Raw genomic sequence first — 17,577 nt, 5'->3', positions numbered from 1 at the left:
CATGAGGTTTTAAGAAAGAAGCTGTCTCCATAATAGAAGAGTGCAAGGTAAAGTAGCACATACTGATGGAGAAGCTGCAGCAAGTGATCCAGAAGGTCCAGCTAAGATAATTCATGAGGGTGGCCTCACTACACAGCAGATTTTCAGTGTAGATAATGTTTGGCTTCAAAGCTTCAAAGGACAGGCTGACTCTCTTGTGAGAGGCTAATGCAGCTGGTGACTTTAAGTTGATGCAAGTGCTCATTTACCATTCTGAAAATCGTAGGGCCCTTAAGAATTAGACTAACTCTACTTGTGCTCTATGAATGGAACACCAAAGTCTGGATGACAGCACATCTATTATAACAGCATAATTTACAGAGTATTTTAAGCCCTCTGTTGAGAGCTAGATGCCACTAAGAACATTCGTGATTCATGGGAAGAGGTCAAAATATCAACGTAAGTAGGAGATTGGAAAAAACTGATTTCAACTCTCAAGGATGACTTTGAGGGGTTCAAGACTTCAGTGGAAGAAGTCACCACAGATGTGGTGGGAATAGCAAGAGAACCAGAATTAGAAGTGGAGCCTGAAGCTGGAACTGAATTGCTGCCATCTCATGGTAAATCTTGAACAGATGAGTTGCTTTTTATGCATGAGCAAAGAAAATGGTTTCTTGAGATGGAAGCTACTCCTGGTGAAGATGCTATGAAGATTGGTTAAAATGACAACAAAGAAGTTAGAACCTTCCATAAATTTAGTTGATAAAACAGCAGCAGGGTTTGAGAGGGTTGAGTCCAACTTGGAAAGAAGTTCTGTTGTTGGTAAAATGCTACCAAATATCATTATTGTCTTATTTCAAGACATTGCGCCAGCTGCCCCAGCCTTCAGCAGCCACTACCCTGGTCAGTCAGCAGCCTGATCAACACTGAGGGCAGACCCCCCACCAGCAAAATGATTACGACCGAAAGCTCGGATGATGGTTAGCATTTTTTTTTTTTTAAGCAATATAGTATTTTTTACTTAAGGTATGTACATTTTTAAGACATAATTCTATTGTGCACTTAATAGACTACAGTATAGTGTAAACATAACTTTTATATACACTAGGAAACCCCAAAATTCATTTGACTTAATTGCAATATTCACTTTATTGCAGTGGCCTGGAACTGAACCCGTAATATCTCTGAAGTATTTATATGTATAAATATTATACACACACACACACCACACATTCAGAAAGAAGTGAGGGTTGGGAGGAATCTAAGTAAAGTGACAAAGAGGCAAATAAATAAAATCGGTGTATAATTAGTATTAAAATGAGGACAAGAAATCCTGGAGGCATGAGAAACAGGGAGGCAAGAGGGGACTGGCCATTAACAAATGAGTCCCACCCTCCTTGCAATCCTGCATTTTGTTCTAGTACATACATTTTTTTTTAACTCTCAGCTTGTGTTTAAAATAAGTTTCTGCAGATAAGTTTTCCCCTTTGCAATCCACATTTATCAGACTCCATTCCCCTAAACAATGTGTACCATTCTACCATTTTTCTGTTCTAGGACCCTTGGTAACCCCTTTCATTGTAGGGAGGAGAGGGGAGGGATTTCAGTAAAAATGTTTTTAATCTCCACTTTTTCACAATTTCACATCAGCAGTTTTTTGGTGTTAATACAATTATTTTAGAGTGTGGATAAAAGAAATGTCCAGAAACTTGGTGGTGCTGACTCATCATGCTTGCCTTGGTAATTTCGTCACTTCACCTTGCATATACGTTTCCAGTGTGTCCATTTGACAGAGATATTGGCATACCAAGTCTCCTGGGTTTCAGAAATGTGATTTGTCACATTATCAAAGACATTATTTGTACATGGGATTCTTCCCCCCCCCCAATCTGAGAAGAAATGTCATTTCAAGTGCAATTGCCATGACCTGCAAAAAATGACCTCATATTTATTAGTTGGCAGAGAAGAATTAAGTTTTTTTGGGTTCTGAGTACCTAATACTGCTGGTATAATAATGGTGAGTCAGGTTAATTGTGCAAAGGAGAGACTTCCCAGATATTTTATGACCTACTTTTTTTTTTTTTTAAATCTAAGATTTAGTAATATTGTGAGATGTGGAGGTATGAATTCTTATGTTGAATATCACAAGCATTCTTGGTGTTTGAAATCTTCGAGAGTAAATAACCTCCAGTTACCTTAGCTTAGACTCCCTCTGTTAGCTATTCTACCACTAATTTTTTCCTTAACGCTAATCTTAACAAAGAGACACACTGGAAAGGGTGGGTATATTTCGAGAAGTTTATAGAAAAATCCTACAAATTTAATTATAGTTATCCAGAAACTTAAAAATGTACATGAAAGAGCTCATATGAGGACTTAAAACTTACATGTGTTTTTTATGTTTCAGACACGGAATCGTTTTGAAGGAACAAGGTCAGAAGTGGAAGAGCTTATGAACAAAATCAGACAGAATCCCAAGGACCACAAACGAGCAAGTCAATTCACAGCCGAAGGCTACTTATATGTACAGGAAAAAAGTAAGACCTCCAGCAGTGATGAATGACTAAGGAAAAATTATTTTAAAACTTACTGTAATTACTCTATTTTTGGAATAATTATTGCTACCACTGCCTTTGCCCTGTCCTGTCCTAGAAGGTAGTATTTTGTATTATGGGGGAAAACGCTTTCCTGCTCTAGTGAGGGGACAGTGAAATTAGGAACTCAAGGAGCACCCCACTTTTCAGATGCATCCTGGAGTTCTGCATCACACTTTGCTAAAACTTGCTTATAAGGATGCCAGAAGTTGGTGTAAGGCTGAAAGTGAGGTGAGGTATTTTTCCTCCTTTCCCTTCATCCCTCGCCGTCCTCGTCACCTACGCACACACATATGCACATTCATATACATATGCACACCCTCCCCGTCCCACAGCCCTCCTTTTTCATGTTAAAGTCAACAGGGACATATTCCTCCTATCCCGTCACATCAGTTCTTTCCACACCAATCTGAGATCGTTTGTTCTTGCTAAAATTGTCAGGGTGATTGCAGATGGCTATAAAAAAGACTCCTAGATGGCATTCTAACTTACAGAATTTTTAGTATTGCTCTCAGTGAATATGCGGTGCATAGAGTGTCCTTATTTTGAAAATGAAGGCCCCTAAAAATTCTTTCGGACTTTTTGACAGTTTGGTCGTATTTTTAACTGTTCAGCTCTTAAACTTTACTTCCTCAGCTATAGAACCTGAGTACTATTTAGTAGAAAGGAAGAGAATGTGAAAATATTTCTCTATTTGCTGTTCTCCTGCCTTCCCACCCTTGACTGTCATCAGCACACTTCACAATTTTCATTAGTGTGGCTGATTTACAGGACTTTCCAACTGACCACTTGAGTAGGAGCGGGTACTCGTGGAAGAGCTGTGGGATATCTGTGCTTCCAAGTCAAGTAATGCATATGTGGTCAGCAGAGGGGTTCTTTTGCCATTTGTCCTTATTCAGTCTGGGCTACCACAGTCTTCATGTCTCACGAAGAGGAGTTACATGGCGAGCAGAACTTTAAATTTTCCTGATGCTTTAGCTTTTTAATCTCACTTTGTTCACTGAATTTGAAATAACTAAATTAACATGTAGGGTAGAGACATTGGAAGGATAGAATTTTTGTATTATATGCCCAAGTGAAAACCACAGGAAGCTTTAATTTTTAGATTCATAACTGTTGCTCAGCTTACTGTCTTTGAGAGGAATTGGGCTGAGACTAGTTGGAAAAACAGAACGAAAACAGTAGTGGCAAAAGTCTCCTCTTGTTAACTGCATGCGAGACACTGTGCTAAGCTTCTTACACACCTTGTCTCATTTAATCCATTAAAAAACCCTATGAAGTGTATGGTACTACTATTATGTCTTCAACTCATTGCTTTGTTGCTGAAAAGTATTGAATTTTCTCTCAAATGATCTCTCTGAGCCTTCTTATTTTCCCTCCTTTTTTTTTTTTTTTTTAATTGGAATGAACAGTGTTGCTGGTTGGTTTCCTTGAGCTGTATTAGTTGCTGCTTATTGGGTTTCTCCTATTTAGTAATATGTTTGAAACTCTGCGTATCTGCTTATTTATGAGGAAAAATGTAAAGTTCTATTTCTTGTTGAAGGGCCTGCTCCGTTTGGTTCCAGTTGGGTCAAACACTACTGCATGTATCGGAAAGCAGCCAAGAAGTTCAACATAATCCCATTTGAGCACAGATCTGGGGGAAAACTTGTAAGTATTTGATTATATATTATGTATTCTATGTGAGAGGTAGTTTTTGAGGCTGACATTTTATTGATTTATTGATTTTATTTATTTACTTGAGAGAGAGACAGCACGAGCAGGGAGGGGACAGAGGGAGAAGCAGACTCTCCCTTTGGCAGGGAGCCCAACATGGGACTCAGTCCCAGGACCCTGGGATCATGACCTGAGCCAAAGGCAGACGCTTAATCGACTGAACCACCCAGGTGCTCGAGGCTGACTTTTTTTTAAAGATTTTTATTTATTTATTTGACAGAGAGAGAGACAGAGAGAGAGGGAACACAAGCAGGGGAAGTGGGAGAGGGAGAAGCAGGCTTCCCGTGGAGCAGGGAGCCCGATGCGGGGCTCGATCCCAGGACCCTGGGATCATGACCTGAGCCGAAGGCAGACGCTTAACGACTGAGCCACCCAGCCGCCCCCGCAAGGCTGACATTTTAATGGTGTTTATATTCTCTAATGATAAATACATTATATTTTGGTTTTAGGATTAAAATCTTTGTTTTCTTTTGTTTCTAAATAAAGTAGGCCAGTAAACAACAATTCTTGTGGTTTTTGAATTGTATGTATGGGTTTTTATGGTCAGGACTAGAATCCTTTTTATGTCACTGTTCTTGAAGGATAAAGTGAACACTTAAAACGAGCTTTCACAACTCAGTGTTCTGTCAGGTTAGTATTTACAAAGATCTGATATGCACACATGTATTCACAGCCTGAAAACTTTCTACGGTAGATAGTCTGTAATGAATTTTATTGTTTTCCATTTAGACTTACAAAGTTCTCACTTAGGCAGTTCCCAGTTAACTACTCCTCCACAGAAATAAATAGCAAAACAACATGTGATAGCAAGAGGACCTCAGGAATTGTCTGTGTAGGAAAGATGATTGTTATTTGGGTTTTAAATAGAAATTGCCGCTCATAGCAATAATCGATAGTCTGGAGGCAAAGCTCTTCTTCCAATATTGAACATAATTGGTAACGCATTAAAAAAAAAGGGGGAAGTCATTGCTTGCTGGGTATGATTTTGCTTAGGTGAATACAGAATTGACCCAAGTTCACTTCTATTTACATATACTTTGCATCTTACTGAAAAATATTTATAAAGCAGCTTATAATACAGACATAGTTTTGTAATAATGAAAGAGACATGGAAAATCAGGGCCACGGAGAAGAGGAGGAAGTGAGGAAATCACTCGTAAAGGCTGATGGGATTAAGATTGAGCATGAGGTTTGGGTTTGAGATTCCTGTCAGGACTAATTCAAATGCTAAGACATGTCTGCTTAGTGATGTCTCTCTGTTTAACGACCACATAATAAAAAATACACTTCGGAATATAATGACTGTGACAATTTGAATATTGGCATATTTGAATGTTTAATATTACGTGGAGATTCTCCTATTTTAGAAAATGTAAGAATGTTCTAGAAGTAGGTACTCAGAGGTTTTCTAGTTCTTTACTCAGAACCTGTGTTCCTGCATTGCTTCTACCTCCCTTGGATGGTTTAGTGAGGTAAAACAGTACCATATTAAAACAAATTAAGTAAATATGAATTCAGGGTGATCCACTCCGGAAACAAAACCCACGTTGATTGAGTGGCTCTAGCTTTCTATGATCACAACAGTTGCTCTAGGGCCTTCCAATATGATACCTTTTAGGTATTTTCATATGGAATTGAAGTTTTTATAGGTCAAAAATGGTCACACATTGGTACGCCTGGGTGGCTCAGTCTTTAAGCGTCTGCCTTCGGCTCAGGTCATGGTCCCAGGGTCCTGGGATCATGCCCCACATCGGGCTCCCTGCTCTGCGAGAGTCCTGCTTCTCCCTCTCCCACTCCTCTTGCTTGTGTTCCCTCTCTCACTGTGTCTGTGTCTGTCAAATAAATAAATTAAAAAATTTTTTTTTTAAAGAAAAAGGTCACACATTGCCTATTTTATATGGTGTAACATAGTATGAATTAAAAACAAATTATTCCTTTAAAAAGTGCAGTAAGAGAATAGCAAATATTCTGGCTTGTGGAAACTGTGTTGTTAGTCTGCCTTTTAAAATCAGTGCTCACGAGGTCTGGTTTAGTGTTACTGTAATCAAAGCAAGATCTAGAAAACCTAAGGAAAAGAGGATGACAAAAATGATTAAGATTATAAATAGGGATGCCTATTTATAATCGGTTAATCAGTCGGTTAAGTGTCTGCCTTTGGCTCAGGTCATGATCTCCGGGTCCTGGGATCAAGCCCCATGTTGGGGTCCCTGCTCAGTAGGGAGTCTGCTTCTCCCTCTTCCTCTGCCCTGCTCGTGCTCACTCGCTCTCTCTCTCTCTCAAGTAAATAAATAAAATCTTAAAAAGATTATAGTGTTTAAACAAACTTGTTTGAAAGAGAATAGGATAAAGGGACTTAAAATCTTGAACCTTGGGGTACCCCCCTCCCCAATATAGGGCTCTTTAGTGTGTCTATGTTTATATTGTAGTTTTTGAGTATGTTTAAAATGATTATTTTCAGGGGGATGGAGAGGTGTTCTTTTTGAAAGAATGTACCAAGAGGCATACTGACTCCATTGACAGAAGATTTTGTTTTGATGTAGAAGCTGCTGACCGGTAAGTTATTAGAATTCTTGCACTTAATGAAAGAGTCCTATAAAAGATGATTTAAAAAATGGAGGTTAATTGAAACTGAGATTTCCTTGGCCTGAAAGAATGTTATTTTGTTACATTTCCAGGCTTTGTATTCATTTTGACCTGTTTAGTCTTTGTCTCTGTGTTTAGCTATGGAGTGATAGCTTGATCTTGGCTGGAGTTCAAAGTCCTTCTAAATAGTAATTAAAAATTACCTTGGAGCACTTCATTGTTGATCCAAGCCTAATTGTGGCACTGAAAGAATAATGAATGAAAGTGAAGCAGTAGGTGACAAAGCTGACAAGAGATGGTGGGTTGTTAATACAGAACAATATTCATTTTCGTGTGTGGGAATTTTCAGTGTGTGTATTCTGTATGTGATGGAGGCTCATAGGCAAACTGTTTATTTAAAGACTGCTTATCTTTTCCCTTGTTGTATGACTTTCAGTTATTATGAAAGAATCTTTGCCAGAGAGGAGGAAATAAAGAAAGAAAAACATTCCTCCGATAATATTACTACTTCTCTGGAATTTATCTCTGTATCCTCCTGTCGTACTGAGGAAAATCTTGGTATTTATAGAATATTTCTTTCATAATGTCTGACAGTATGGTGGTTCCTTGCCAGTCCTGGTCTTGGCAACACTGGTCTTTAGATAAGGCTATTTCATAGTTGTATAACAAAAGTTTACAAGATGAGATTTCTGTAACAAAAGTTCATTTCGGGTCGGGATCCACGAATACAAAAATAATTAATGCTACCTCTTCCCTCAGATGATGGAACCGAGTCTGTGGGGTGGATGCAGAGAGGAAGGAGCTTTGCTTTCCTTTCCAGTAAATTAACTGAAGACCACATACATAAAAGTGTGCCACTAGGTGCCATGATAAATTTGGCATTACCATGAGAAAGGTAGTTTAACATGCATTTTTGCCAAGACTGAAAAAAAAATGAAAGAGAATGTCATTGTGGAAGAGGTCCAATTTCAGGCCAGTAAGGACTAATTCAGAGACTTTAAGAAGAGATTCAGGCTGTGTCGTACAGCTGGAGCATCTGTGGGCATCTACCCAGAGTAGGCATTTACTGAGTTAGTGCTAAGTACTCTAAATTCTTCTGTGCTTTCTGTCATTGAATCCTCACCATAGCCCTGTTAGGCAGGTATCATCCTTCCCATTTTATGATGGGAATCCGGGCCATAGAGAGCTTAGGTGATTCTCCCAAGGGCATGGAGTTGTAAGTGGAAGGGCTGACATTTGAACACCTGTGTTCCACCTGCAAAGCCCGTTCTGCCTCTCACCCACTACACCGTAAGTCTGAGTGTTACCGTGTAATTGTGACATTCCCTAAATAACTGACAAAGGTGTGTCAGCAGTGATGTCTACTAGAAAATGTGTTTAATGGGGTTAATCTGATTTGCTTTGAAAATAGGATACTTCTAGTGCTTTCATATATTGCTCTAGTATAGTGTGTATTGTTTTTGCCTAACCCCATATTTTCTCTAAGACTTGATCATGCCAAATGCACTTGGTCAACAATGATCCTTATTATGATGGTAAACACTTTCCACCCCTCACAGAGATTGACCAGGGATTACCGTGGAGTTATTTTCGCCTATATGGGATAACACCTTATAAATAGACTCTGATACAGTGAGCCCTGTGAATTGTATAAGACTGTTGAATCACAGACCTGTACCTCTGAAACAAATAATACATTATATGTTAAAAAAAAAAAAAAGCAGGTAGGGAAAAATGAAGGAGGGGAAATCGGAAGAGGAGAGGAACCATGACTATGGACTCTGAGAAACAAACTGAGGGTTCTAGAGGGGTGGGGGTTGGGGGTTGGGTTAGCCTGGTGATGGGTATTAAAGAGGGCATGTACTGCATGGAGCACTGGGTGTTATACACAAACAGTGAATCGTGGAACACTACATCAAAAACTAATGATGTAATGTATGGTGATTAACATAACATAATAAAAAAAGGAAAAGAAAAAAATAGACTCTGAGAATGGTGGGGGGCAGACTTTAGAGATGATCTATTCTAGTGGGTTTTATTTTATTTATTTTTTTAAAGATTTTATTAATTTATTCGACAGATAGAGAGCACAGTAGGCAGAGTGGCAGGCAGAGGGAGAGGGAGAAGCAGGCTCTCCGCTGAGCAGGGAGCCAGACATGGGGCTCGATCCCAGGACCCCAGGATCATGACCTGAGCCAAAGACAACCGCTTAACTGACTGAGCCACCCAGGCACCCCTATTCTAGTGGTTTTTAAACTGCTTTATAGGGAGACCCTCTTTTCAAATAAAATTTTACGTTTATGTATATGAGAAACAACCAAAAAAGAGAGTTCCCTTAAGAAGGGTAAGCAGCCTGGAGCCCTACTTTTTCAGCTTCTTTCTTCTTGTAGACATCTCTAATTTACTTCTGCTGACACCCAGAGCTTCTTTCTGGGAAATCGTGGTAGGGGGACCATTAATCTAGTCTAGATAGATGGTTGAAGAAAGGCATATGGAGGACCTGACGTCTAGTTGGTGACTGATGGATTATTTGGAGTCCGCTGTGATTGAGACTCCTATTCCAGGCAGAGTGAATAGCTCATGTGAAGGCCTGGAGTCAAGGGAGAACATGGCCCATTTGAGGTCCCCAGAGACACTAGCAACACTGGAGTAGCCAGAAAGAGTAGGAGAAGAGGCTTGAGATGGAGGCAAGGGCCTGGCATTGAGGTTTTTTAGGTTAATCCATTAAATGGCTTTAAGTCGAGTAGTGAGTGATAAATTTATCTTTTTCAGAACTCACTCTGGCAGAGTAGAGAAAGGTCTGCAGGTGGCACGAATAGATGAAAGGGCCCTGGATTAATGTTGGTAGCAGTGGGAATGGAAGCTAAGGGATCCATTTGAGGGAGATGTTTAGAGCTAAATTTAGAGACAAATTGGATGTTGGAGTATAGAGTGAAGGAGGGGAAGGTTTCTGGCTTAAGCAACTAGGTAGTGCCATTTACTAAGATGGAAAACCAAGGAGGCCCGAGGATGGAGGACAATGAATTCACCTGTGGTCATGTTGAATTAGATTGCTGTGGGTCATTCAGTAAGAAACCCGGTGGGAGATTGGGTGCAGCACTTGGCAGCTTTGGCAGCATTTGACCTACATGACTGAATCATGCTCGTTGCCCAAAATTTCTTGGACCTCTCCATTTTCAGCTATTGCTTTTTAAATGTTATTTCCTGTGGCTGTCCTTTCTTTCTCTGTCCATTCAGATGGTTTCATCCTCAAAGTGAATAACTCTGCAGTCTGTATTTTTCTTTTTTTTTCTGTTTTTTTGAGCTGCTTTTAGAATCTTTAGCTCCTTACACAGTATATCTCCAATTCCACTCCTTTTAAAATTCTTGGTGATTTCACTACCGCTTGAGAGGATTTTTTTTAGTACTTTGCTTCTTGACTCCTGGAACTCCTCTCCTTTGGTCATCTTGTCCTTTACCCTACCTCAGCCATTCACTCTCACAGTCATTGCTTAGGTCTTGTCATTACAAGGACCGGCAACCGTTCTAGAATCTCAGCCGCAAGCCTTTCTCTTTCCGACATCACCTTCTATCCTTCTCTGCTTTTTTCCTAGTAAGTATCCTTAGAGTTTCTCTAATTAGTTGAGCCTATTGTTACTCAGTTTCTTACACCCTCACTTCATTCCTCACCTGGTTTTAATTTCATAGTCAATCTTTTAAATATGCTCTGTTGTCTTTTTCTTCCTTTATTAGACTTGCTGGTACAACTCCAACTTAAGTAAGAGTCACCTCTGCCTTCCCTCTTCCTAGAGAGGCATATTTAACCATGTTCACTGGGATCACTTCAGATTCATGACCACTAACCTCAAATGAGCCATTAATTCTAACCACTAATTATGTTACATTTTCTAGTTCCTTTATTCTCCTGGTTGATGAATATTTTATATATTTCTCTTTCTGAGCCTCTGACACTGCCTCTTTCCTGATAATTTTGTGTCCTATTTTGTTGTGACTGTAGAAGCAAGCAACAAGAAGAGATCATCCACTGCCATAAACACCCACTCCATCACCGTGCCCAGACACCTTGCCCTTCTTCCATCTCTGTAAGCTGTGTTCCTGAGCCTCTCTGTTCATTTGTCTCTCATCCTGTCCCTGCTACTCCACAGTATCACTCAAGCAGTCTTCTTTCTTGTTAACCTGAGGGTTGCCCTTTCTACTGGATTATTCTTATCACACAAAATACTCTTTTTTCATCGGAAAAAATGCCCCCACCATCACCTGTAAGAGACAGTCTTCCCTTTTGTCTGTTGCCCATTTCTCTCCTCTAGGAAACAAAAAACTTCTTCGAACGCTGTTATATTAAGGTCTCATTTTTTCTTCCTCCTATTCTCTTTTGACCCCTCTCCAGTCTGGCCTTTGTCTCTCCTCTCCACTGTGGTTGTGTTTGTCAAGCTGTCATGATCTCCATGTGCAACGTCCAATGGTCAGCTGTCCTGTCCTTCCTCTTCTTTGTTGGCAGCAGCATCTGACATCGCCAGTCACTCTCCTCCATGACCTACTTGCTTCACTTCTTCTAGAACATCATACCTGCCTGTTCGTTTTCTCCCACCCCACTGGCTTTTCAATTCTTAAACTCAATTACAGCTTCTTATTTCCCAGACCTCTTGATGTTGGAGTTCTCTGATGTTCATCTTAGAGCTCTTCTCCTCGTTCTCACCCTTAGGATCTTGTCCAGCCTCATGGTTTTAAATGCCATCCTTATGTTGGTAACTCCGACATTTATTATCTCTACTTAGATCTTTTCCCTGAATTTCAGGTTCTTATCTGGCTGCCTACTCAGTGTTCTCAGTATTGTTTCTGTGATGCATTTTGAACAGTGCAGAGGTGGGAGATATTGTTTGTTTTGTAAATTTTCCCATTTTGTAAATTCTGGGAACAAAAACGGTCCCTTTATAGGATCTAACATTTTATATGAGTCTATTCAATCTTATGTAAATACTAATATCATAGAAATACTTTTTAAAAAATAATACATGCTTATTGTGAGTTTTTTCCTAAAGCTTTTTGGTTAACTTGGAAAATAACTTTATGTATGTCTCCTTGAGTCTCTAGGATTATGTTACTTTTGCGTTAAATTATTGACTCCTCTTGTCTTTGCTTACTTCTTCATTTCTAAGCAGGGAAACATCTATTCAAGCCTGATGTTACCAAAGGATAGTGTTTGTGGGGCTGTTAGGTTCCTGCTACCAGGCCCCTGCCCGCTGCCCCATCAGTGTGTTGCTATTGGTCTCCCACTTTTGAAACAAAATTTGGAGGGAGGATGAGTGTAGTTTGAGGTCACTCCCCTAATTCTGGGGTTTCGAAAAGTTTATTTAGTGAAGAGTTCGAATGAGGTAGGCTCTTCTCTTGTGTATTTCTCCAATTCCTGGCCAAGTAGGCTACTGGGAATTGTAAGTCATTTGTTCTTTGTCTATTAGATTATGAATTCCACGAGGGTAGAAACTCTGTTTTAGGATTACTTGGGACTGCAATACCAAATGCAATGCTTTATATATGGTGGGCATTCACCAAATTTGTACCGAATTAAATGAAATTGAATTGTTGTTTGGAAGTGACAGAACTGGGATTAGATTTAATCAAGCAACTATCAGTCAGCTGTCCTTTTCTTCTGTACCACACTGCAGTGCTGAGAGCTCCAGTGGTTTTTTTTTTTTTTTTGCTTAAAGAAAATAAACTTAACCCATTGTGGAGCAGGTGGGTATTGTAAATGTTTCTGATAGATTTTGTAGAGAATTCCTATTGGGTACCTCCATATAGTAATTTCACAGTTGATTGCATATGCTTAACATAAACATATTTTGACTTCTTTCCTGGTATCAATTTTTGCTATTTTTTTATTCCTTGGGTTGGGAAAGCAGGTAACATTGTGACAACAGGCAGTGCTTCATAAACTGCAGAATGGAACTTGGGCTTGCATTTGATTTATGTAGATATAAATCAAGAGCTTTTCACTTAATTGTTGCATGAGTTGAGATCAGGTTTGATTGCATGTAACAGAAAAACTCAAAATAAGATGGCTTAAATCATGCAAAAGTTTATTTGTTCTTGTTTGGGAGAGCCTAGAGGAGGTCAGATCAGGGTGGGTATCATGCTTCTTGGTGCCAGGTCTTGTTCCCCCTTGTGTAGGGTTTACCCTCCCAGTCACCTTAGGTCCAAGATGCCTGATCCCACTTGTACAGCAGTCTCTTGTTATAGGAGCACTTTCTAGAGGTTGAACATAGCACTTCTGATCACATACAATGTGAATGGAATTGTATGGTTATATCTAGTTGGAAGGGAGGCTGGGAAATGCTGAGGCAGGGAAATTTCTGTCTTTTGTTTCCAGACATCCATGTGCTCTTCTGATTCTGGGGGAATTTGTCACTGACAGTGAAAGAGAATGGTTGGTGGTGGGGGCCCAACTAGCCATTACTACTTTGATTATCAATGTTAAATGGATCTGTGCTTCGTTTTCCTCCTTTCAACTCACCAGAAGTTTACTTTGACTATTTCAGCTAGGAACATTTAGGAACACATGTGCTGAGAATGCCATCCAAAAAGTGAAAAGACAGCCCACAGAATGGGAGAAAATACTTGCAAATGGTATATCTGATAAGGGACTTGTATCCAGAATATATAAATAACTCTTATAACTTAATAATAAAAAAAGAGGTAACCCAATTAAAAAATGGGTAAAATATTTGAATTAGACAGTTTTTCAAAGAATATGTACAAGTGGCTGATAAGTACATGAAAAGATGCTTAACAGCATTAGCCATTAGGGAAATCAAAACCACACTGAGGGGTGCCTGGCTGGCTCACTCTGTAGAGCATGTGGCTCCTGATCTCAGGGTCATGAGTTCAAGCCCCATGTTGGGCATGGAGCCTACTTAAAATAAGTAAGTAAGTAAATAAATAAATAAATAAACGTATTTTTTAAAAAAACCAGAATGAGATACCACTTCACACCCACTAGAATGGCTATAATTAAAAAATCAGATAGTGACTAGTATTGGTGAGGATGTGGAGAAATTAGAACTTTCTCATAAACTGATGGTAGAAATTTAAAAGGGTGTAGCTGTTTTGGGAAGCAGTTTGGCAGTTCTTCAAAAAGTTAAGCATAGGGGCACCTGGCTGGCTCAGTCGGTGGTGGAGTATGCGACTCTGGATCTCAGGGTTGTGAGTTTGAGCCCCATCTTGGGTGTAGAGATTACTTAAAAATAAAATCTTTAAAAAAAAAGTTAAGCAAAAAGTTATCATGTGACCCAGAAATTCTGCTTCTAGTTCTATATGCAAGAGAAATGAAAACCTATGTCTACATAAAAATCTTGTATGTGTATGTCCATAGCAGCCTTATTCATAATAGCCAAAATGTAGAAACAACTGAAATGTCTATCAGCTGATGAGTGGGTAGATAAAATGTGCTATATTCATACAATGAAATATCATTTGGCAACATAAAGGAATGAAGAACTAACATGTGCTATGATGTGGATGAACTTTGGAAACCACATGCTTAGTGAAATACACGAGTCGCAAAAGACTACATATGATATGATTATATTTATATGAAACATCCAGGATGGGCAGATCGTTAAAGGCAGAAAGTAGATTAGTGGCTGTCTAGGGCTGGGGGTTTCGAGGGAAATGGACAATAACTGTTAATGGGTATGGAGTATTTTGGGGAGATGATGAAAATGTTCTAAAATTGATTTTGGTGATAGTTATACAACTCTTTGAATATATTAAAAGCTGTTGAATTATATATTCTAGGTAAATTTGATAGTGTGAATTATATTTCAATAAAGCTTAAAAAAACACAGCCGCAAATAAGGACCATAAGTAAAATAAGGCTTTTAAAATGATACAAACATTCAGTACTTCACGTCGGCCACACGCCAGATACCATGGGCTGTGAAGTGATCACGTCACTCATTTCAGGTGGGAGAAGAGGATTTTGTGTGGTTAGTTTCTCTCTGGCAAGCTGTAGCATGTCAAAAGATGCAGCTTTCTTCTCTAAAGGACAAAACACCATCTCCTTCCTCCTGCCCCAACAATTTTGTTATATAATGTGCTTTTAGCTTCCTTCGCATGCTTATCACATGCCTCATTGTGCTGTGACCCCCACACATTTGCTTGATAAATAATTACCATTGTGTGAGGTTCTCCCACACATCACATTCAGGCACTGCTTAAAGAAAATGCTTCCCATTTTGCTCTCATTAATCTGACATTTCAGATACTCTGTTTGGTTTGATTTTGCCTGATTCCTAGTATATTGGTGTTGAAGGATGGCAAGATATTTCTTACTTTATAATTCACTCATTTATGTTTTCATGATGATAGTGGGTGGAGGCAGTCGCCTAAGTATCTGGAGCAATAAGCTTTTTTGAGTGCTGCTACACCAAAGACTTTATTTAGCAACTGTGTGCACGGTACCGTCTTGTTTGTCCCTTGAAAAGTGAGTTAAGAACATGTTGCTTCCAAAAGCCCATACAGTTGGGCTGAATAATAATGTTTCTGTAGCACATTAACTGTGGTAGTATTTGTAAGTATTTTGTAGAGCATGTCATTCAGGCACCTAAACAATCATTGACTGTGTTTGGAACTAAGGATGCAAAAATGAGAAACCAAAAGGCCTGACCTTGAGGGAACTCACAGGCTAAGAGCCTTTTCAGAGGTCTGAGGTGCTTTAGGAGCTGTGAAGCAATAGAAGTGAGGCTGGCCGGGAAAGCTTGCTAGAAAAAATTAATTGTTAAATTGGATCTTGAAGATTTGGTAATAGTTTGAAAACTCAGAGGAAGGGTTGCCCAAGGCAGAAAGAATCACAGAAGTCTTGAGAAAACATACTGAGATAATCCTTTAAGTCCAGTTCTCAACCGTGAGTGATTGTGTCTGGAGACATTGTGATTGTCACTCCTAACATCTAGTGGATGGAGGCCAACCCTGACGATAAATATCCAGCACAAGACAGCCCTTTGCAACAAAGTATCATCTGGTTCAATATATCCCTAGTGTGGCTGTTGAAAAGCCTTGCTTTAAAGCATTTGAAAAGACAGCAACTCCAACACATTTGTGGAATTGAATGCAATTGTTCTTTTTTTTTTTTTTTACATGAATATATTTATGGGATATATATTTCAATTAAAAAAGTGTAACAGGGTGCCTGGGTGGCTCAGTTGGTTGGGCGACTGCCTTCGGCTCAGGTCATGATCCTGGAGTCCTTGGATCGAGTCCTGCATCGGGCTCCCTGCTTGGCGGGGAGCCTGCTTCTCCCTCTAACCCTCCCCCCTCTCATGTACTCTCTCTCTCTCTCTCTCATTCTCGATCTCTCAAATAAATAAATAAATCTTTAAAAAAAAAAAAAGTGTAACAGCTTAATTGGTTATAGTTCAGGGGATGAATAAAGCCAGAATGTGAAGAGATCTGTCAGAATTCTTAGATTCTAGTGTAGAGAGACTAGGAAAGGAAGTCATTTTAAAAGAATTTAGGTAGAACTGGTAGAAAATGGATTATGTAGAATTAGAGACAGCATTTCTTGTATATAAGCTTCTGTGTTTTTCACAGTATGTAAGATTTTGCCCTAAAGATGGTAGTTGATAGAGGCATACTGAAAGACACATTCTATTTTTTAAATTTTATTTTATTTAAATTCAGTTAATTAACATATAATGTATTATTAGCTTCAGGGGTAGAATTTGGTGATTCATCAGTTGCATATAACACCCAGTGCTCATTATATCATGTGCTCTCCTTAATGCCCATCACCCAGTTACCCCATCCCGCCACCCACCTCCACTCCAGCAACCCTCAGTTTGTTTCCTATGGTTAAGAGTCTCTTATGGTTTGTTGCCTTCTCTGATTTTGTCTTGTTTTATTTTTCCCTCCCTTCCTCTATGCTACTCTGTTTTGTTTCTTAAATTCCACATATGAGTGAAATCATATGATAATTGTTGAAAGACACATTTTAGGGCGCCTGGGTGGCTCAGTTGGTTGGGCGACTGCCTTCGGCTCAGGTCATGATCCTGGAGTCCCTGGATTGAGTCCCGCATCGGGCTTCCTGCTCGGCAGGGAGTCTGCTTCATCCTCTGACCCTATCCCCTCTCAGGTGTTCTCTCTCTCTCAAATAAATAAATAAAATCTTTTTTTTTAAAAAAAAAAAAGAAAGACATTTTATATTGGTTCCAATATTTAAATGGAAAACTAAATTGACATTAATATGAATTTATTCTTAAAATACATGCTGAAAAACATTAGAATGTGGATCATAGAGCAGTTCTTAGCTTTTGTGAATAAAGTTGTAATGAACAATTGTATAGAAGGGTTTTTGTGGACACATATTTTCATTTCTCTTGGATAATTACCTTGGAGTGGGATTGCTGGTGTGTGTGTACATATATATTTATGTATATTTGGCTTTTTATGAAATTGACTGTTTTCTAGAGTAGTTTTATCCTCCTACCAGCATTATATGAGAGTTCCAGTTGCTCTACCCCCTTACTAACCTTTGACTATGGCAGTCTTTTTCTTTTTAAAAGCTAATTATAGTTAGTGATGTTGAATAAAATTTTTCATGTGCTTTTTAGCCATTTCTATTTCTTCTGTTTTGAAGTGTCTATTCAGATCTTTTGCTCATTTAAAAAATTATGTTGTTGATCTTTTTGTTATTGGATTGTAGGAATTATTC

At 39.1% G+C, this 17,577-nt stretch overlaps 1 protein-coding gene across 3 annotated transcripts in view; it reads left to right on the top strand.

The window, feature by feature from the left end:
- Positions 1–17,577, top strand: part of ARHGAP10 (Rho GTPase activating protein 10) — a 315,853-nt gene that overhangs the window by 128,140 nt on the left and 170,136 nt on the right. For all 3 annotated transcript variants that reach the window (XR_004682438.1, XM_035022940.1, XM_035022942.1), the window contains 3 exons: positions 2,387–2,516; positions 4,117–4,223; positions 6,748–6,842. Coding sequence is in view for 2 of the 3 variants with exons in the window: in XM_035022940.1 (XP_034878831.1) it covers positions 2,387–2,516; positions 4,117–4,223; positions 6,748–6,842 (332 nt within the window). In the remaining variant the exon portion in view is untranslated. The remainder of the gene's footprint in view (positions 1–2,386; positions 2,517–4,116; positions 4,224–6,747; positions 6,843–17,577) is intronic.

This window comes from Mirounga leonina, unplaced genomic scaffold (genome assembly GCF_011800145.1).
Source record: "Mirounga leonina isolate KUSES-001 unplaced genomic scaffold, KU_Mleo_1.0 Mir_176, whole genome shotgun sequence".
Classification (NCBI taxonomy): domain Eukaryota; kingdom Metazoa; phylum Chordata; class Mammalia; order Carnivora; family Phocidae; genus Mirounga; species Mirounga leonina.
Note: the sequence above shows the minus strand (reverse complement) of the source record. Positions and strands in the feature narration are given on the sequence as shown.